Genomic DNA, 22767 nt, shown 5'->3' on the forward strand with positions numbered 1-22767 from the left:
CTCTTTTTGCTTCTTTGTATCAGCACTGTAGTGTTTCGGATTCTGGGGCCTTGTTTGTGAATCTCAATGGTTGTATTTGATGTCCTGATTCTTTGCTTGTTATCAAGAACAGATGTTCACAAAACAATGGACAGGCTGAATCAGGGAGGTAGGAATAGCCTGCCTTTAATTTTCCCAAAATATTGTGGAAAGCTTCAAATGCAAATTGTTATTGTATTAATTTTAAAGTAGAATTATTTGCTTTGATTAAAAATGTAAAGAAATGCTAAATAGAAGGTATGGTAATATAGAAATTGTGATTCTAACTAATAGTGTCAGCTTTTTTAGAAACTCAGTGTGGCACTCTAACCGCATGTAAATGTTTCGTCACATCTAACACTGTCTTCTGGTTCTTGACATTTCATTTTCAAAATATGTCTGATATGCATATAATATTTGAGATTAAGCAGAGTGTGTGTTAGCACAGTTTTGCTAATTAGGTTTACTGATGGATGCGAAATAGTGCTGCCATGTTTTTGTCCTTAAAACCACCATGGAAATATCAATATAAACAAGAATTATAGAAAAAAACCCCAAACTCAAAAGCTGACTTAAATTGGAAAAAGATATGTTGATCAATGCGACAAGGCTGTGGGTGAGGTGGCCACCTTATTGTGCTGGTGTGACTGATATAATTTGTGTGTCCGTGTTGCATTGGCGTGTAGGGACTTGGATGGAAAAGAAAACACTTTATGTGAACTGCAGGTGCCTGATTGTCCAGCAGCGCACACACACCTACTGGAAGAGGTTTCCTAATTTGTTTTCCTCCCTCCCTCTTGAGGTTGTCCATTAGCCGCATGAGGAAAACTTGTTTGTCCGTAAGAATATTTGAAGCGCAATGTCTGTTGTGAATGCTTCTCTCCTCTTGAAGTATGTGGTTAGCTGTCTACTGTTATGTAATTCCTCGTAGACCATGGGGTTATGAAATCTTGACTGGTGGGGAGATGATTTCTGAAACGTTAGCGAATTCTTGGTTTCCCTCCTAGCAGGAGGGCACAATATAGATTTTGGAGCTGAACTGTCTTTGTGCATTTGTTTATAACTTCTGTACCTGCTGTTTTCAGGTGTTTCAGGGACACCTAGACTGCTTGGCAGTATCAACCATTCAAGCCCTCACAGCAGTAATGCACAAGTCTCCAGCTGCTAAGGTAAGAGTATATATGCAGAGGTCTGTTTGCAGTAGGCTTCTTGATCTTGTTCCGCTTAGTGTTTTTATTACAATATCTTGATGAATCTTGCTAATGAAGATGAGCGGATTGTGGTCACACATTCCTGCCAGATAGGAATAGCTGAGTAGTGTCCCTTATCTTTTTACATGTGTCTAATGGCTGGACAGTGAGCCATCTTTCTGTTAAAACTGGAAGATTGTTGTTAATGGAAGTTGGAACCTTTGTAAAGGAAGTACGTTGTTACTTGTCCCATGAATATGTGGGGTAGAATTAATGGGTATTTGCAGGAATTTTCAGGCAGAGGTTTCTGTTGTAGTTTTATCATGGCTTTAAACTAACCTAGGATAGTATTGCTGTCCAAATGGTGGTCTTGCTATTCCCTCCTCCTGTGTAGTTATTCTTGTGGTTTGATAAATGGATAAGTTGTGGTTAGTTTGTGAATCTGACTGGAAGTGAAGCCCACAGAAAAATAGTGTATTTATTCTTAGATTGCCGAGTTCATTAGATTCACCCCATGATTGAATGATTCCCTAGTCTTGGCACAGGGAAAGGGATGTGGCTGCACAGCAGAGGCTAAAGGGAGAATAAGAGTCATATAATTTGGTTGCTACTTGCAGTACAGTCTGAGTGAGAAATGGCAGGGTCAGTTATGCTCCTCCAGAGCATTACTCAGAGTGCTTATTTCTCCACTGACTCTGGAAAGCCTGGGAAGAATTGTATGTTGTATGTATGTATATTGGAGGTGGCGACTGGCTGCGATTCACGGAGGGTCAGTAAAGCTTTCAATTGTACTTCCACTGCAACATATGTATTTTTTCTTTCTGTATTTACTTAAGCAATCATCTCACTTCTGCTGATAGATTCATCCTTTAAAAAACAAAACAAAAACAAAATTCTTAACTTCAGTGCAGAATACAGCTGGAAGAAGAGTATCTATTCCATATCACATGTTGGCTGTTTACTAACTAAACCATAAATGGATGCTACAGTTTGGATTTTTGCGGCTTAATTATTTTTTCCTTCATGTAAAATCAATTAGTGTTCAGAAAAACTTCCTTGGAACACTTTTCTAATTTTTGAAGTATTTAGGATGGGTGGTTTTTGATCGGGCTGGTCTGGGAAAATCTTTCACTCAAAAATTAATATCTGAATACTTCTAATTCTCAATGTAATTACTTCACTTCATGCTATGGATTGCATTAAAAAAATGAAGCTATTAGTATTTTGTGATAGAATTGACATTTTGATTATACAAAAGCAATTGTATTCTTGTACAGGTAATTACTAAAATAACTTTGATCTTTCATTTGTTTATCTGCATGCTGCAGTGAGATCCTCCTCATCTGCAGCATGCTAGAGGTAGCACAATGGACATATCAAAAAGAGATTTCTAGCCTGTAAAAAATTATTCTTGCATTCTAATTATTTTGTGTCTGATACTGTGTTAAATTAGATCGGCAATTTTTGTCCACTTTATTTGTTAGTGAGACTGGGATTTTTATCCTCAGGAGGTCTTCAAGGAGAGGATTGGTTATGCACACATATATGAGGTACTAAAATCACTGGGTCAACCCTCACGGGAATTGCTGGAGGAACTCATGAATATGGTGAGATGTGCTTGCTTTGAATGCTAAAACACTTACATCTTTTCAACTGTACTTCTAGCCCTATTTTATTGTATGTCATGTCTGAGTTCTCTGCTGTTTTTCAGGCTGTTGAAGGTGACCACATGGCTGTTGGGATACTGGGCATTAGTAATGTCCAGCCATTATTGCTGCTTATCCAGTGGCTTCCGGAGCTAGAATCACATGACCTGCAGATTTTCATCTCAAGTTGGTTGAGGCGAATCTGCTGTATTAATAGACAGAGTCGTGCCACATGTGTCAATGCCAACATGGTCATCCGTATCATTGAGACACTAAATTCCCACTCCGCGCTCCATTCTACTTGTGCAGAGAACCTGATTGCCCTTTTAGGCTCTTTGGGGGGCCAGTCAATGGGCTCAGAAGAATTGCTTCAACTAATACGGCTCCTGCGCACTGAGGAACCACAACAAGCTCACCCGTATGTTGTTCCAGTGATGCGAGCCATTCTAGCAATGGCCCGGAAGCAGGGCATGGCTAGTGCCTTGCAGTATTTCAACTTGTACCACAGCATGGCTGGAATTGCTGTTCCATCAATTCATAAGTGGCCAGGCTCTGCGTTTTCTTTCAACGCTTGGCTCTGCCTTGACCAAGACCAGGTGGACCCTAGCACGACTAGCAAAAGCGGCAAGAGGAAGCAACTCTATAGGTATAGTTACTATAACTACTTCAACAGCACAAATCTAGGTCATCTGTTCCCTGCAGCATATGGTACCCCGACGTGTGGTGCTTCTGCTTATCTTCATAGAATGCAATATATAGTGCACAGTTTGCAAAAGGGAGCAGTTTCATCTGTCACCAAAGCCAGGCTGTTACAGAAATAAGCATGTAGTTTCTCAGTTGTCATACTTTCTTGTCTACAGTTTCAATATCCAAAACTCCAAATTGTGTTAAGATCCGTAGCTTAAACAAAACAACACTCCTCCCCCCCCAAAAAAAACAAACCCAAAAACCCACAAAACCCCAAACCAACAAAACCCCATCTCAAAACAGGACAAGCTTCCCACTGTTTCCTGTAAAGGTAATGAAATCTGTTTTCTATATGAGAGCGTAAAGAAAAGGACACCTTCGTTTGCTTAAATAGTAGACATTGACATGGTTGGTTCTTGATATAATTTAACTTTCTGAGTACTAACATTCAGCAGCAAACAAAATGTGGAATGTGGGAATACTAGTTAAAGAATGTCTCGTTCCCTTCAGACCTTTTTACTGCACTGCAGTTTCAGGGGAAATTTTGAAGAATGCAATTATATTTGTAACAGAATTAGTATTTTTCAAACTCCTGTGTCTTAGAGTGTTACTTCTGTATATTAATAACCATGGTGGCAGGTGGAGACCTCTTTGGATTTCTGTGGCTGCCCGGTGTATTTGTATAGCACAGCCCTGATGAAGGGTGCCATCTGAATTGCCACAACTCTCTTTACAGTGTTTGTCAGTGTGTCCCATGAAACATCTTCAGTAGACCATAGTTCTAGAAAACTGGAGTGGAATCACACTGCAAAGTAAAAAAGTTGAAGTTTGGTTTCAGTGTGATGGTATTATACCAATAACTGGCTGGTTTTTCCATCATTTTGCATACAGTTTTGAAGACATTATTCTAGTTTTGGGAAGCTCAAAATGGTAGCTAGTGTATTGAAATTAATAAAAAAAAAAAGGAACTGTTTCAAATTCCAGTTTCAGCTTGAAATGCTAAGTACACAACTGAATTAAAAACTTTAAAATTGATCCAACTGCTGTGTTTTACAGTGTTTAATTGTAAGACAACTTATGTCTATTGAGATTGTCTATAATATTCATGTTCCCTGTGTGTGTATTTGTGTTTTATATTGATAGATGCAAATATTTGATAGTACAGTATTTAATGCATCCACTTGGAATAATGGTGCTTAAGGGTGCGTAGCAGGCTTTGGTAGCTGTTCACGACTTATTTGTATCCAAGGGCTTAAAAAAAGAAAGGTTTCTCAAGGCAAACCTGTGCTTGCAGGGCTTATTTATAGATAGCTGCTTACAGCTGATTTTTCTTCATTGTATGAGTGAAATAAGATATATAACAATGGCTACATTCAAATTTTGCACTAATGCAAGGTTCTTGCTGATAGATAATCACAGATAAAAACCATGGATGCCACTTACTGCCTCATTAAACAGTTTTAGTGCAGATTTGTCTATAAAATCAAGGATTGAACTTTCTGCATTTTATAGAAGAGTTATTCCATGTACTGTTTTGGTCTCCAAAATAAATCGCTGTATACAATGCTATGATGTGAAACAAGGTAAATGGAGAAAACATATGTACTAACTGTAACAGTAACATCATGAATCTGCATGCAATATTGGCAGCTTTACGAGGGCTGACAGACACAATTAAATTGATAGAAAATAGCACAGGTTGCAGGTCAGCCTCTTTTATTACAATACTGTAGCTTCCAGACACTACAGTAGGCAGGAATTTGTAACAGAACCAGCTTAAGTGCTGTGGCTCAAACTGAAGGATTACTTGTTGGGACTGAGGTTATGTTTTCATGTAAAAGATTGTATGGCTACAAGCTACTTTGAGAGCTTGGGTAGGAAGGCTCTGCAGAGGGATCTGGACAGGCTGGATTGATGGGCCGAGGCCAATGGTATGACATTCAATCAGGCCAAGTGCTGGGTCCTGGGATTGGGTCACAACAACCCCATGCAACGCTACAGGCTTGGGGAGGAGTGGCTGGAAAGCTGACCGGTGGAAAAGGACCTGGGGGTGGTGGTCGACAGCTGGCTGAACATGAGCCAGCAGTGTGCCCAGGTGGTGAAGGCAGCCAACAGCATCCTGGCTTGTATCAGGAATAGTGTGGCCAGCAGGAGTATGGAAGTGATCGTGCCCCTGTACTCGGTACTGGTGAGGCAGCACCTTGAATATTGTGTCCAGTTTTGGGCCCCTCAGCACAAGACAGACATTGAGGTGCTGAAATGTGTCTAAAGAAGGGCAACGAAGCTGGTGAAGGGTCTGGAGGACACGTCTTAGGAGGAGCATCTGAGGGAACTGGGATTATTTAGTCTGGAGAAGAGGAAACTGAGGGGAGACCGTATCATACTCTACAGCTACCTGAAAGGAGGTTGTAGTGAGGTGGGTGTTAGTCTCTTCTCCCAAGTAACAAGTGATAGAACAAGAGAGAATGGCCTCAAGTTGTGCTAGGGGAGTTTTAGATTGGATGTTAGGAAGCATTTCTTCACTGAAAGGGTTGTCAAGCATTGGAACAGGCTGCCTGGAGAGGTGGTTGAGTCACGAACCCTGGAGGTGTTTAAAAGTTATGTAGATGTGTTGCTTAGGGACATGGTTTAGCGGTGGACTTGGCAGTGTCAGGTTAACGGCTGGACTTGGTGATCTCAAAGGTCTTTTCCAACATAAATTATTCTATGATTCTGTGATTCCTTCTGAATCACCTTTTGGCCTGCATGTCCTGTGCCTTGGGGTCCCTTCCTTGAGGCAGTTCTTAGTTTTGTTTTTTTTGGAATAAAAGTAGTAGCTAGTCAAATACTGGACCAGAGACTAACGAATGTACTATTAGGTGCTTTCCAATAGCTTTAATGAAGTCCTTGATTGTGTGTTTTCTTGTCTTTTTCTGTAGCTTTTTTACAGGAAGTGGTATGGGTTTTGAAGCATTTATTACGTGCTCTGGGGTATTGGTGGTTGCAGTTTGCACGAAGAGGGAATATGCAACAGTGATGCTGCCTGACCATTGTTTTTTTGACTCTCTCTGGGTAAGATTTGATACTGAAAAACAACACTCCATTTAGGATAGTACTCTTAGAAGTCAAAGTTCTTTTTTTGGTTGCTTTACAAGTGGTCTATTTTATCGTATTGAAATAATTCTTTGAATAAGAACAGATCTAATCTCAAATAATGCAAGCAATTTCCGTGTAGATTGGTGGTTGACTGAGCTAAATTATGCCTATGTTATTAGGCATTTGTTATTGATAAGCTGGTTACAGCATTGTGCTCAGAGTTTAACATGCAGATCTTTTAAAATATTAAATTATAACAAGCATAGGTGCCTGGCCCTTTCCTATTCCTGTACTTAAGGACTGATGTGCATTATCATGAAAGAGCTGTATCTCTTTCCCTTCAAAACCTGTTTACATGAAACTACTTTAAAATGGAAGAAGCTGATAGGTGGTCTTGTCTTGTTGATGCTTTGGGTTTATTTCTTAAGTGGTCTCCTCACCAGATTAGTAGAGATGAAGTGAAATACTTCCGTATAGTCATTTCACTGCTTTTTAGTAATGACTTAATTGTTTTATGTTGCTTAACCAGCACAACGTAACTATTGTTCACATGCCTGGAAAGAGGCCCTTTGGTCAGAGCCTTGTGTACATCTACGTCAATGGACAGCAGAAGGTCTCTGCCCCACTTCGATTCCCTGCCATGAATGAAGTAAGTTCACCTTCTAAGTCATACCCCTGTCCTGATGAGCTCTCATAAAACAATGAAAACATAGTTCGCTTTTTAAATTTGGTAATTTTGTAAGAGTTTAAGATAGCTTAGCCTATTGCTAGTAAGCTTCTGTTCAGCTTTGGACAGTGTCCAGGCTATCAATTTGGAGTATAACTAACCATTAATTAGTGCTTGTTTAGTCATCTTTGTTTAAAAACAAAACAAAAAACCCCAATTACCTTGTAGGGTTTTCCCCAACATAATTGCCTGAACATACTGACATAATGTATAATGAGTAAATCATAATAATCATACCTCTGCCAGTAGGGTTGGTGTGGCAGTACTCAATAAGGAATATTCCCTGTTCTTCTCAGCAGTAACTTTTTTACTTGTATTTTCTGTATGTTCCCTTAATGTGCTAATCTTATACCTGCTTTGTTAGCTGGATAAGCAGTTTATATGCAGTTAATCTAACCATTTTGAATGTGTGCATGTTTAGCCTAAAAAAAACACACGAGCCATCAAAATTAGTATATGTCATGTTTAGTGTTCTTTGTTAGCATTGTCCATTCTTTTTATGGAACAAATCCAATTTAAACTGGGCGACAACACTGAGCATTCTTCCCTTTTTTGTAAGTCCTAATTTGATATTTGTTAAGTTGTTGAGCAAACACTTAAATTGGACACAGTCATAGTAAATTCAGAATAACACTTTTAAAATGAGAGTAAATGTAATTTCCATTGTGAGATAAAACTCTGAATAAGTGCTATCAACATCAAGGGAGATGAAGGTGGGGCAGGTAAGCTTCCTGTGACAGCATTCTGTTTGAGTGGAATAACTGATATGGGAAATGTACAGTAGCAGATATGCTGGGCTAGTATTTTGGAATATAATCCAGAAGAGGAATGTTTACCAGCGTATCTGGAATACCATCATTCTTGGCTTTGCTCCTGCCAGATGTCGTGCAATAGTTGAGGTGACCAAATTTCTCTTAATTTGAGAAATGGCACTCTCTGCTGTTGTGGAAAGTATATGCCGCTTTTTTTCCCCTACTGTGCTGGATTGTTTCTTTTCCAGGGCACGCCAGAACTTGCTGCTCTTGGTTTAATTTATATAGTTCAGGTTTGCCAGAAATAGTCTTCAGATTTACTTTGTGAACTGTGAAAAAAGGAGATTAGACTTACAGTATGTGTTTTGTTTTCTTTCTTCTATGTGTGACTCTCCAGTCTTTTACTTCTTGTTGCATTGGTTCAGCTGGTCAAAGAACAACAACTCCTCCTCCATCTCAGATACCAGATCCACCTTTTTCTTCCCCTGTTATACCCCATCGGACATCACTTGGGGGCATTCTTTCTACAGGAGGTTGGGGTGGGATGCTTGGAAAACCAGAGCTCATCACCAAGATGATCTCAGCAGGGACTCAGGACAGTGAATGGGGATGTCCAACATCTTTAGAGGGCCAACTTGGATCAGTTATCATCTTTCATGAAGCACTGCAACCTCCTCAGGTGAAAGCATTATATTTAGCAGGTAAGTGGTGATTGTACTGGTTTTAGTGGAATAAAAGGGTTGAGTTATGGACAAGACCCCACTAAGCTTTGCTCTACACAGACATATAATGAAGAAGTTACAATCCAGAAGAATTGCAGAGCTGACCTAAGTGACAGGGCCTTATAACATAAGCTTGAAATGGAATTATAAGTATTTTATGAAGTTTTATTTAAAATGTTAGGTTTGCATAAGCTCATCTATTTATGATATGTACAGACCTTGCAAAACAAAAATGTTAGGTAGTATTTTCACTTGTAAGATCTTCATTTTTCCTACTCTTTGATTACATTTGAGTTTACAGTTGGGACTTTTAAAGTATTGCCCTTGTTTTGATAGACCACTTAAAGGTGATTTATGCTTGAGGATTTTTCCATAAGAATCAATTAATAGTAAAGGGGTCTTTAAAAAAAATACTCTGATAAGCATGTCTTACAGTTCAAGATGTTAAGGTATTAAATTCCATAATGACTTGAGGTTGTTAGAGATTAGCATAAAAACACTTCCATCATTTAAAGGAAATATTTTTTATTACTAAACAAAACTATGTTGAAGATTACTCATTTCTGGATGTTGGTCTTGTTGACGGAGAGATTGGTGACTAGAATGAGACAGATATTTGTAAAGACAAACATTAATTTTATTTGAATTATACAAGGAAGGGTTTTTTTTTCTACATTTAACTTTTTATCAAGACAGAATTTCTATTTAAGCAGACCCTATGGAATGAATTAAGTCATAGAGATTACTTCAAAGCATGTCTGAGATAAGTATGTTTCAGAGTATCCTATTTGTTGTTGCAACAAAGTATAGTAGTATAAAATTAATGAGGGTCAACATTAATACCCAGTGAACTCTTAAATATATGTTATAAATATAAAATTTTGTATATAATTTTGGTATATATATAATTTTTTTAATAGGTCCAAACTGTTTAACTCCTTGGAAGTCTCAAGAGGCTGAAGTAGCAGATCTCCCCAGTAAGGTGCTGCTTCATTATACACCAAAGGTACGAAATAATACATAATTTCTGTTTGATTACACAGTGTGCAGTAATTTCAGAATAGGTTCTAGATGGTCTTTTTTTTGCTTTGCTCTTGCCGTTTCATAGAACAGGTGAGCGTGCCATCTTTGAGCTGTGGTTATTATGGGAAGACAAGGAGCAGCGAGAACTTAAACTGTAGTCTTGTGCAGAGGTAGAAGGCAAAAGGACAGAATTATCTTGTACAATTGTGAATGTCAAATCTAAGATAACATATATGATGTTCCAGGGGTTCCAAATAGTTTAAATACTTTAATATCAACAAAATGGCACTCACTTCCTGAAAAATATTATGCATCATTCAGAGATCTTATGTGTTAAAGGATCTGTATCTTGTTTCCTAAATGATATGGTAGGTTCTTCATTTGTTTAACAGGCCTGCAGAAACCCAATTTGTCTTGACCTGTCTGCAAATCTTTTACATGGAAGACTAACTGGAAACAAAGTAGTGAACTGGGACATCAAGGTAAACGCACACTGAAGAAGCAGAACCTGATGTAAATAGGGCAGTGGTGGTTTATGTTCATCTAACTTTTGGAATGCCAGAAGTTATTTTCCTAATGCAAATTACATTTAGCAGATACAGCATGTTTTTGTAATGAGAATTAATGGGGTAATGCTGTAGATGGAGTAGTATTACAGTACATTTTTTTTGAGACATTACAAGGGCTGCTGGTCTTAATGTCGGAGATAATACGTTAAGATATTTTGTTAGCTGACTACTTTTCATATTCTTTTCATTGCATCTTGTGTACTGAAAGCATTTTATTATCTCTAAGAGATTCTGTCATTATTTTCTTGCAGCCTTAAACTCTGAATTAGATTAAGTTTAGTAGGGTTAAGTTAACAATTGACTTTTGCTGTGTTAGGTAAAAAATAATGAATTGCAGACTAACTTCAGCAGAAAACAAGATTTGGAGTTAAAATATTATAAGAATCTAGCATTTTTTAAAGAGATAAGTTAATCTAACTATCTTTTGATTTGGAGTTGGCAGGACTAGAACATCTCACAGTCCAAATGCGTCACTTCAGTGAATATTTGGTGTTTTCTCTTAAGTATTGTACCTTATTCTGTCTCTGGTACCCACTAGTCAACCAATATTTTTTCCTTATTGTTGGATACATTGGGATATCTGATTCTTACAGGCTATGCAAATCATCTTTGTTTAACTTTCCTAGCAGTTGTAATCATAGCGCTAGCGCTATATTAGTATTGGAGCTTAGATTTTAACTGTGTCAAGTCTTCTGCTCAAACATCCTAGTACAGCAAAACTGTCCTATAATTTGGTTTTTGTTTTGTTTTCTTAACCAACAGAGGGTCCTTTTGTCCTTCAGGTTAATCAGTTAACTTCTTAGTCTCATGACACTGACAGTTCAGATCTGACTTTAATACTATAGAATTAAAACTCACAATTTTGTCAACTCAATGCTGCCAACGAGATTTAGTATTAGTGGTTTAGGCTTTCATGGTGCTCCACAAACAGAACACCATTTAGGCAGGTTACATGTCCATTAGATGCCTTCCATGTAAAATAGCAAATAGTCTTTTACTTGCTAGTTCATGGGGAGGAGGAGGAAACCATAAAATGCACACCATCTTAATAAATACCTTTGTGTGCCTGTCTGCTTATTTGTTGCCTGATCATTAACATATGTTAATATCAAAAAAATCAAAGTCAGGCATAGCTCTGTACATGAGGAAATAAAGTTATTTGTAGCATCAGAGTTTGATCCAGAAACAGTGACATAAATAAAGGTTTATTTCCTTTAAACTTAGATAGATTATATCCCATTGTGTTTTATAGGAAAAATCTTTGATTAAGGGCCCTTAGCTTTGAGGAAAAGTAAAATCTGAAGTCTGAGTGTAGAAAACTTGTCAATAGATTACCACATCTTTTTTTTTTTTGTCTTGAGGAAAAATGTACGAACGAATAAATATGAGCTCTTTTTTTCTTAAGAACAGTGAACAATCAATTGTACTAGCGAACTAATTAATAAAGAAATATTGTTAGAGCTAGACTGTGCATATGCCGACTTGTGGAGATTATAGTTAAGAAAATTCAGGCACTTGCTGGTTAATTTTCCTATGATACGAATAGCTTGAAAATCCTGCAGTTTGTTCTCTTTGCCCAGTATTGGGAAGAGGGGTGGGTGAGGAGTGTTTATAATTCTAGTTTTATGGGAAAGCGTATTGTGAGTACAAGTTTTAGGAGAATCATTCATTAACATACGTGATGGGTTTAGCACCCTCTTGAGGAGGACTAGAGTGAGGTTAAAACACAAAAGCTGATCAGGAGGTCATGGGGAGATAGGTACAGCCTGGGAGAAGCTGCAATTACTGCTGTTTTGTGGTTCAGACAAATTCTCTTTTTCAAGTTGATGGCTCTTTCCAAAAGCTGCAGGTCTGTGGTGCCACCTGTCTTGCTCAACAAACATAGAAATCTTCATCCATGAGATAAATTTTTTCAGATTTTAAAAACTTTCTTAATTTAACTCTCCGGTTTTTGTTAATTTCACTTTAATGAATGTGGGCTGGAGAGAGGCATCATAAAGACACACGGAGCAGAGTAACAATTGAAAAAGTAGACAATGATGGAGGAGAAAAAGATTATTTTCTCCACTCCAGCATTTTTGGCTGGGAAGGGGAGAGTGATATCCCACAGGTGTGGGATATACACAGGTGTGTATTAGCTTTTCTTACTGCTTAATGCAAGTAACTTAGAAATCAGAAAAATTAGGTTTTCCTGTTTTTCAAATATATTTAGCAGAAGATTATTTCAAAGACTTGAATCCTTCAGTTTCCTGTGTTTATGGGGGGAGGAGGAAGGAAATGTAAAAATGCACTTTGAAAGCAAGAGTTGACAGGAAGGCATGTCTGTAATTGCAGTGTCTAAAACTTGGGGCAGTTCTATTGTTAAACACAGTGTTTTAAACTAGTTTCAATTTGTGAGTATGTAAGGTTCCTTGTATTTGGAATAAATTTCTGTTCCATAGTTTAGGGGATTTTATTTATGGTGATGTGTTTTCTCCTTTTTCTCTGATTTAGGATATGATCAACTGTATTGGTGGAGTAAATGTACTGTTTCCATTGCTGGAGCAGATCAGTTTTCTTGGTGGGCAGATGCCTGAGAAGTCTGAAGGGGAAACTCTACCTCCAGAACTAGTTACTCCTGTAGAGGGAGATTGGGTGGTATTGTCATCCACAAAGGCATCAGGTAGGAAAGTACAATTGAACTGAAATAATTTTTAAGGTTGATTTCAGAAGTCTTCGTATGACTGACAGAAAGTAGTTTTTATTATGTGATGGCTTTTCCAGAGTACCTATATACAGCTGAAAGGCTCTTCCTGCTCCTAGGTATCTGATGTGGATACTGAATACCAGGAGTTCAGCACTACGTAAAATTAACTTACTAACATATTTCAAATATAGCTATATTTAATAGCATTATTTTTCATTTCATTATTTACTATTACATTAGTGTAAAAATATGCAGGTTTAAAATTTCTCTTCTGAAAAGTTTGTTCTGATTTATTTTGAGAAATTGTTTGATGCAAAGCCTACTAATATCAACACGAGAAGTTTTCCTACAACTTGAGTGCTGGGTCAAACCACCACATGAAGACTTTGCAGCATAAGAACAGTACTGTTTAGCCTTTAGCCAAACTTTTATTTTCTTAGGAAATTGTTCATACTTCTACCTCTTACACACACAGTATTAAATTATTTTTTTTTAAAGGAAGCTTTAAGAATACATTTTTTAAAAAAACTATGCTAATCTTGAGAATGAACTTTGATCCTAACAGAAACTACTGGGAAATCAGACCTTGCAAGGGAAAACAGCATTTTTTTTTGTTTCAAATATGAAATGGTGGAGTAAAGTAAAAAAACTGTTTTTCTGTGTGTCTTACTTTTTTGTGTATCGTGGCTAGGAAGTGTCCGTTTGCAACTACAGAGGGGGAATAACTAGAGCATATGTAAAAGATTGTAACTGAAAAGTAAGTTTGTGCGTAGCCTACAGCCAGATGGATGAAGCAAATGAAGTCAGGACTGGGGTCACTTTGTTCTGCAGAGGCATGGAACGACTATGACTCTGCACTGGAAAAAATTTAAGGACAGGCTACAGCTAAGGAACAGACAGAAAAGGAGTTGAGAAGTTAATGAAATAGCAAGGAATATGAATGCTTCATTTTACTTCTTCCCCTCTACTTTTATGCAGTGGTCCAACAATAAACCATGAGGCTTTTGCTACTGTTCTGTTTTGCAGAAGCACGCCTGGAGAAGAACATTGTTGCAACTTTCATCTTGATGATAAAACATTTTATTCAGAGACACCACGTTAATCAAGAAAATCTCATTCACTCCCATGGGGTTGCCACCCTAGGAGCCTTGTTACAGAAGGTGAGCAAATTTGAGAAACATCCTTTAGTAATTAATGTTCTGGATGAGGTCCTGATTACTTTGAAACATTCTTAGTTTGGCCAGGATGTGAGGGTCTTCAAACATGCTTTTCTTTCTCATGTTTCTGGGGAAAAAAAGAAATGTGAGGGGTTGGTCTTGATCTGCAAAGTGAATCACGGTGTTTTGTCTTTTTTTCATGTTCTGCTTTTTTTCTCATGGATACTGCATTGTATGATTCTTCAAACTAGACTGGTTTTGTGTTTCTTGTATTGCTTTAATGAAAGCATATATTGCTGTAGAAGATAAGAATCTCAAAATTTCATTTTAAAATCAGTGAAGTTTATTAGGATATTCAGTATTTTGAGTGCTAACACCTGTTGTTATTTTAAAAGGTGCCAAGCAACTTAATGGATGTGAATGTACTGATGGCTGTACAGTTGTTGATAGAACAAGTCTCAGTAGAAAAGAATGTGCAGCTTTTGCAACAGATGTATCAACACTTACTTTTCGACTTCAGTATCTGGAACAGTGGGGATTTCCCCTTCAGAATTGGTGAGCTATTGGACTTGGGCAGCTGTGCAAAGACATAGTACTATTCACTTGACATAAATATTTATCTAGGTTCTAACAGAAAACTTTGTATTGTAGGGCATATACAATATCTTTCTACAATTATCAAAGACAGCAGAAGACTCTTCAGAAAGAAATATGGTGTGCAGTTTCTTCTAGACACACTCAGGATTTATTATGGGTATGAGTTTTACCTCTTCTAACTCCTCCTCATTTATTGTATGTGGCTGTTGGGGTTTTTTTTCCCCATTGTCCTAGTGAGAAAATTGTTGGGTTTTGGTGGTTCATTTAATTTTCAAAATTGCTTTTTTTTCCCCATTTGACTTGCTGCTTTTCCTTGGCTTTAATTTTTATGATAGGATTATATAAAATTTAGGTCAGTGATATTATAAATGCTTGGAAAAGTAATTAAAATTACAAAATTGAAGGACTTGTTATCAACAATGCAAATGAAATAAAAGATAATTACTGTGATCATTATAATTTTAAGCTATTTTGTTCTTTTATATCCTTGAGGAATTTGAAGTAGGACTTTTTTAGGAATTTAAAATTTTAGTTTCAGGCTTGATGGTTTATTTCTGTTTATGAATATAGTTATATCATTGAGGAAGATTGGCTAGAGACCTTGTTCTTTCCTTTAGAGGGTGGGAGGGGGGAACCTGAAATCCTGACCTATATCCAGGTCAGTACAAGTCTATATTTCAGGACTTTTATAGATTTGGTAAGTCTGATCTATTACTGCTTATTACTATTCAGTTGCCTTACTTCAATAAAAATTGATGATGATAGCTCGGGTAGATGGAAAGCTACAAAACTAATGCTATCAAATTGCTATTAATGGATCATGAACAACTTCCTTAGGTTGCTTTTCCTGTCTGTTGGTGTATAGGAGTGGCTGTAAAGACAGCGATTTGGCTCCTGATGACCTGAGAACGATACGGACATCTCTCTATGGACTGATAAAATATTTTCTGAGCAAAGGTGGAACACATGAAGAAATACAGAGCATCATAGGATACATAGCTGCCACCAGTGAAGAGGAGCAGGTATCCAATATGACATAAATTGTTTAAACTGTACATGTTTTGGTTTTGCTTCTTAGTGTTTAGAAATCTTGTGTGCTTAAAAGAGGGGGGAACAAAAAGGAAAAAGGCCACGAGCAAAGTGTTACTTGATGCATGGTTCTGTTTAGGTGTGGCTGAGACAGGTTATAGAAGCACGATGGGAACATGACAAAGTACTCTGCAGGTAGCCATATTCTTACTGGTTATTCCCCCCACCCCACCCCGGAAGAGGACAGAAAGCACATGACATGTAATACACACTTAATACTGCCATTAGAAAAGTTCTCTTCATTTACAAAACCAAATGAATTGGACTTCAGCTGATCAAAAGTTGTAATGATGTGGTTTCTATTTTGTAGACTTCAACAGAACTTGAACTTGCTTTGTAGCTTTAATTACAGTTTGGTAAGGTGTTCTATATACAGAAAAATTGTATCCAAAAAAATCTATTTTTAAATGTGGTAATGTTGAGCAGACAAAATGTCTATTTTATAACAAGGAAAGGGTAAAATTTAAAAGCCAAGAAAATTATTTTCCCCAAACATAAGCATGAAGTCTGAATGAACTGTTGATTAATTTAGTTGTCTTAATTTTGTAGCTCTGTGGAATTCTGGATGTTCTCTTCAGCCTGCTTCATTCCAGCCCAACCCCGGACCAGCTTTTTTTATTGCTTTTTGAACCAGGGAATGCTGATATTCTTTACGCTCTGTTATTGCATCAAAGATACTCTGATAGGCTTCGAGAACTTGTGTTCAAGGTAATGAATTGAATTATATGTTCTTAAATTAATCAATTGAACATAAATGTGTATTTTTTCAGTGATCTGACTGCAGAAGTGTATGCAATTGCAAAGGTATTAATCATCCAATTTTTCATTTTTTTCTTCTGTTATGTTAGCTAGATGTTATTGTTTACTGCCATAATCACAGTGGAATCAGTGTTCTCTTGAAGTATTGGGATGTTTAAAAAAAAAAAAAAAAAGAGTCCATGTTATTTGAATCAGCTTATAAAGTAAACTTTAAAAACAGTGGACCAGCAGGTTATATCATACACAATTAAGTTTGAGGTCTGGATGCTCCTTTGTGTTGGTTTTGCATTTGTGTGTACTTTTTCTTGCAGATCATGGAAGAGATGCTGAAATGTACTAAGGTGTATGAACGCAGTAAGAACCGTATGAGACTCAGAGAAGTGGGATACTCTGGACTGGGGCTCCTTCTGAATGAATCACCAGTTACGGTTTCTCTTATTAAAAACCTTCTTAACCAAGTTCTTTACGCAGGTAATTGGCAAGTGTTGTGTATACCATTAGTAAATGCCCGGTGCTCAGAGGCAAACATCTGGTTTCTTTGTTGAGGAAAACCAGAGCTGTTACCTTACAGAGCTGTTCTATCCAAAGGTCCCATTAGTCTCAGCTAACATTTTCTTAGTTCCCTGAAGTTTGTTCACTTTATGAACCCTGGATGTAGAGGTGACCTCCAAGGCAATTTTTAATATTTCGCTGTTATGTTCTCTTGCATTATATTGTTTGTGTTGTTTTTTCTTTCTCCCCTACAGATCCTGTTGTGAATTATAAAGATCTCATAGCTGTAGTGCATCTGGCTCATAGATCAGATATAAACATGAGAGTGATTATCTGTAGAAAGGTTAGTTGTCGTCTTTAAAACTGGAATGCTGTCCTTTAAGCCCATAAGCTGTGCAGTGTGATATCTTAATTATTTGAGACACAGTGGTGATATTTGTTGCTACTGCTTTCTTTAGCAATGACTTATGTTAAAAATGAAGCCCATCTGTCACTTAAAGTTGAATTTTGTGTATTCAAGTCCTTTAAAAACCAAAACAAAAAGCAAAGCCTCTATAATGATTCTCAAATAGCTTGTATTTTCTATAGGTTAGAGGTAGACTCCTTGAATTACCTAGTTTTCTCAAAGGATGCTTATGTAGTAGTTTCTAATCAAGCATATTTTCTCTTCTAGATTTTCTTTTGGGTTTTTTTTTGTAGACTAGTAGCTGAATAGGATTATTTGTTGTGATAACTGTTTTTTGCAGGAATTGTTGCAGAAGAGTGGCTGAAATATAAGGACTTACCAATATGTTTGCTAGCTTCTTTTCTGCCCTATTCCTGAGTATTTTTCTTTTTTTTCTCAAATTATATTTCCAAGAATAATTTTTTTTGTTCTAAAAAGAAAGGCAAAAAAGTTGTAGGATTGTAAAACGTCTAACTGAAAAGCGAAGATTAATGTGTAGATATGGGATATTTTCTTGTGTCCTTAGGTTTTGCATCTTTTGCATTCCCAACTGGATGCAGCACAACAGATTTCTCAGCAGCTGGGCTGGCAGGACTCTTTGATTAGACTATTCCTGAAAGAAAACTCAGAGGTCCGGGTCGGCTTTAAGGAGAACAGGGCTGATTCCTCAAGGGAAGAGGAAAAAAAGCCTCCTGCTGAAGAGTTTCAGAAACAGCAGCCTGATAAGACAGAAGGAGACAGAACTGGCAGCTTTGCATCTGTTAATGGTCTGTTTGATCATTGGAGTTTAGAAGACAACAAATCCCTGGATGTCCCTGCTCATTTCTCTGTTACACCACTGGAAGATGCATCCACAACACAGATGTCTTTTAGGTCAGAGGACCGAGAAGAATTGTGGCACAGTAATCCTTCACATTTGAGTTTAGATCTGTCCAGTGTTGACTCTTATGAATTGTCTGACATTGGGAACCAGATGACAGATAGCCAGCCCAGCACACCATCACCTATAGAGAACACAAAACCATTCTCTGGGCAGCCTGACAAAGAGCTGGGGACTATAAATGATGTGGGCTTCACCGCTGATCTATCTTTATTTGAAAACCAAGGAGTAAGTAATTCACTCCCGATGTGGTTAATTTCTCCAAATGTCTGCAATTCCTTTTTATTTTTTAATCATTTCCCTGAATGATAATTATTGTCCTTTCCCCCCCTCCATCTTCCAACAGAAAGCAAACAATATAGTTCTTTCATAGTGAGTAGGGGTACTTCCTTTTGTAATGTGGTGTCTTTTTTGGTTGTCTAGTTGGAAAAGCTTTGATGTTAAAAAAAAATAAAACCACAACAAAACCAAACCCACACAGAAAAAAGTACAAACCCCGCCTCCCCTCTTTCTATATTTCACCATCCTTTATCTTCCAGAGGAGGCATGAGGCAGACTTGCTGTGAGAAAATCAAGTGTACCTAAAGGTCAGGTTGAAATAATGATGTAGAAGTCAGGTCAGTATGTATGAAAACATACAAGCAAGCCAGAGTCTCTTCTACTTGTGTTTCCATGTATTTAGCAGTTGGACTTTAGACTGCAGAGTTTTCAGAAATGCTGAAATATGAAGCATAGGGACTGTGAGGAACTACAAACATTTTGAAGGTTTTCTAGACTAGAAGTGCTGTAAATTTCTCCTCTTTTGCAGGGGGGTGATAATGAGCTCATACAGTTACTTACAGACATCCTACTGTGTATCATGTGGAAAGGCATTGAAAAATCTGATGATGATGCTTGGATTGAGAGAGGACAGGTGTTCTCTGCACTGACCAAACTGGGGATATCTAATGAGTTGCTGCAACCTTCTGATGAAATAAAGCTCAAGTGAGTGTACAGTTCAAGGATGGGTTTTTTCACCCCTTTTCAGGAAAAACCGAAAAAGTAAGGGGCATTAGTGAAGCTGGGAAGAGGTGGGTGTTTCCCAACAAGATGTACTTTCCTTTGCTCTCTTTTCATATACTGTCGGAAGTATATGCCATTACCTATTTAGTAATGTCATGTGGCTATAAGGTTTTTGAAGCTGTTGTTGGTTTCATGAGCTACTCAAAATCTCTCTTACCTCATTGGCTTATTGAAAAGACAGCAGTAATGTCACCGAGGGCTAAGAGATTCAATTAAATACTTAATTGGATTTTTTTTAAAGCCACTTACACTTAGAACATGGAATAATTACTTTGGGATTTTGTTTTTCATGCAGCTTGCTGGAGAAGATGTTAGAATGGTCAGTCACTGATAACAGAGATTCAAAAGCTCTCCCTACACATGCTGAAAATGCCTTCAAGCTCTTGCTAATTGTACAAGATTTCCTGCAGGCAGAAGGAGTAGTTAATTCAAATTTATGGACAGAAAAGGTACAGTAACTGCCTAATGGAAGTACTGTATATAGGCTGAAATAGTAATGAAAAAGTGATCAGCTTGGATACTGTCATCCCTTCTAGGCATGTGTTTTTAAAGTATAGCTATTACAGAGTAAGGGTTCATAGTGGAATGGATTAGATTGTCCCTTAATGAGTAAAAACCTGTGAATACTTACTACAAGGAATATAGTTAATTTTGCAAATCAAATAGGCCTATAAGTGGTACTCTGTTTCATTAACTGCCACATTTTATAAATATTTCTCTAGTCTGAAGAGACCTGGATTTTCAATACAATGCCAGTTGTAGCCTAAGCAGATTTTGCGCCATTTATCAGCATGTATGACTCACTGTGTGTGTCCTGAATAAAAGACCAGCCAAAACTCTGCTCTCAGTTGCAAGCTGAGAAATGTCACTTTTGGGTTTTGACCCATACTGGAGTTTCAACATGATTTGTGCTCAATTTTATATTATCTTCTGCCCGATCCCACTGGGGGGAGTGAGTGAGCAGCTGTGTGGTGCTTGGTTGCTGGCTGGGGCTAAACCATGACACAGTCAGAAACATGAGGTCTGAGGAAGAAAATTACTAGCAAACAGAATAAGTAGTAAGGTAAAGAAGCTTTCTGTCATCTGGCTGTTTCTCCTGCCTTCTTGACATGTATGTTGTAGACACCCATAATTTGCCTCAACATTTATATAGTTTCTGGCACTGCTCTTGCTTCCTTTACTGTCTGAGTTGTCATTGCTTTTCCATTTTTTTGAGGCTAAAGGGGAGAGATATTATATGGAAGCCATCATTATATCATGATAAATCCTTAAGAAATCTGGGGGTTTAAGGCTACTTAAAAAAAAAAAACCCAACCCAGAAAAACCCAAAAACCAAAAAAGGGGTAATGTTAAGAGTCGTCAACACAGTAATTCCTAACCTGTTCTCCAAAATGCCTGCTTCATAAGTAAGCATAGCTTAATCTTAAAGCTTTTAAAATTTTGTTTTTAAAATTGGTAACCTCTTGGTAAAAGCTTTGCCTTCTGTTGTGATCTAGCTTTGTGAAATCTAACTAGAAATGAGATCTGAACTTTGGAGCAATGGGAGTTGTGCTTATTACCAACTCTGCAATGAAAATAACAGTGCTTTCATAAATTATCTTCCACTGTGCCTGGGGAGAATTTAAAGCACCATAATATTCTAAGCAGGACAGCTTTCACTCTGCCACAGAAGCATTCACGTGACTGCGGGGCTTAACAAAAGAATGATTTTACATTTAAGTAATTTATTAGGGAATGTATCAAGGTACATTAGTTTTAAGCAAACATGTCTGGTTAGTGAAAAGTGCCATTTATCTTGTGAATACTTACCTTTCACAAGGTTTGTATCACTTCTAGTATCGAAATACTGACAGAAAGGAGTGCCACCCAATTTTTTTTTTAAGATATTAATAATTATTATGAAGTTTCAAGCATTTCACTAAATCAGATATTCACAAAAGAAGCCTTGTTTTCCTCTCAGGGCACTGTGCAATTGCTATTGCTGGTAAAATATACTAGCATTACACTCAAATCATTTTAAAATACAAAGCAAAAGAATGAAATAAAATCCCATATATACTGAACCCAGAAATTGCAAGTTGGTATTGTATCAGTGCTGTTAATAATAGTGTCTTTTCAGTCATAGTAATCTTGCTGACGGAGTCTCTAACTTTTCTAATAAATGGCATGTACTGCGTTTAAATTATAGGAAAAACATAAGCGTATATGCTAGTTTTGGCTTTATTCAGGGGAGATACTTGAGTTAACAAGTATGGGCTAGATAGATTTTTTTTTTTTTTTTTTGGTAGTCAGGAATTGGTTCAAATTACTGGTTTAACTGCAGTGTTCTGGGCTAATTTTCTCTGTTTGGGTAAGTTAGAAATGTGAACACAGCCTGTTCTTAAGCTTTTTTTGAAATTATGTGTCTCCAGCTGGAATAGCTGTTGTTAATTTTACTTCATGTAAATCTTCTGTTTTTACAATAGCTCTTGGAAGAACTAGTGACTCTCATGGATAGCCTGTCAGTCTGGTACTCTGGCCCAGAAGCAATCAGGCTTTCACAGGTGCAAGTCCAGTTGCTCCTTGGATTCATTGCACAGGATAACTTACAGGTTTGTTGCAAATTTCTGCAAGCGGTACTGTGTTTTAAGTGCATGTTTGATATAACTGTTGTGGTTTATGGGGGAGATGCTCATACCAGTGAGCAGACTGATGGCAGTCTTCCATCCTTCTACAGGGAAGATATTTTATTGGTTCTTACCATTTGCAAATTTACTCTACAGTCCTGTCAATGTGTACCTCCTGAGCATGAGAAAGAGGTAGAGGGCAAGCTGTTCGAAGACAGGACAATGTAGGCACTAGTGGCAGTAAGATAGTGATTTTGATTGTGACTTTTTGTTTTTACCATGAAATACATTTATTGGTACTTTTAGGTTTACAAACATTAAGTGCACGTGAACCTGGACTGTTCTGCCAAATTAACATTTGGAACAAAGTTGGCAGAGCTGTGCCTGGAATATGAGCTCTTCAGTAAAGCCAGGATTGTTAGTTTAGGTATGTGATTGTCTTAATACAGCTGTATGACTTCGGGATTGCAGCTGACTCAGATTTGGTCATCACAGGATGAGGAAGAGATCAGTGCCCATATTTGATGCATGTGTGCCTTCAGGCTACCTGGGATGCAGCCAGAAAATGTACATACATTTGTGCTC

The 22767-nt window shown here is 37.5% G+C and overlaps 1 protein-coding gene across 9 annotated transcripts in view; it reads left to right on the forward strand.

Moving 5' to 3' along the window:
- The window catches only part of NBEAL1 (neurobeachin like 1), a 90626-nt gene that overhangs the window by 41592 nt on the left and 26267 nt on the right, over positions 1-22767 (forward strand). For all 9 annotated transcript variants that reach the window (XR_012660672.1, XM_075093681.1, XM_075093680.1 and 6 more), the window contains 20 exons: positions 1104-1187; positions 2717-2815; positions 2920-3500; positions 6460-6592; positions 7146-7265; positions 8493-8796; positions 9738-9823; positions 10233-10322; positions 12903-13071; positions 14122-14255; positions 14648-14807; positions 14904-15006; positions 15715-15871; positions 16488-16646; positions 17009-17168; positions 17444-17532; positions 18161-18742; positions 19323-19498; positions 19872-20025; positions 22042-22167. Coding sequence is in view for 8 of the 9 variants with exons in the window: in XM_075093681.1 (XP_074949782.1) it covers positions 1104-1187; positions 2717-2815; positions 2920-3500; positions 6460-6592; positions 7146-7265; positions 8493-8796; positions 9738-9823; positions 10233-10322; positions 12903-13071; positions 14122-14255; positions 14648-14807; positions 14904-15006; positions 15715-15871; positions 16488-16646; positions 17009-17168; positions 17444-17532; positions 18161-18742; positions 19323-19498; positions 19872-20025; positions 22042-22167 (3666 nt within the window). In the remaining variant the exon portion in view is untranslated. The remainder of the gene's footprint in view (positions 1-1103; positions 1188-2716; positions 2816-2919; positions 3501-6459; positions 6593-7145; positions 7266-8492; positions 8797-9737; positions 9824-10232; positions 10323-12902; positions 13072-14121; positions 14256-14647; positions 14808-14903; positions 15007-15714; positions 15872-16487; positions 16647-17008; positions 17169-17443; positions 17533-18160; positions 18743-19322; positions 19499-19871; positions 20026-22041; positions 22168-22767) is intronic.

The sequence above is a fragment of the Phalacrocorax aristotelis genome, chromosome 5 (assembly GCF_949628215.1).
Source record: "Phalacrocorax aristotelis chromosome 5, bGulAri2.1, whole genome shotgun sequence".
In the NCBI taxonomy this organism is placed as follows: domain Eukaryota; kingdom Metazoa; phylum Chordata; class Aves; order Suliformes; family Phalacrocoracidae; genus Phalacrocorax; species Phalacrocorax aristotelis.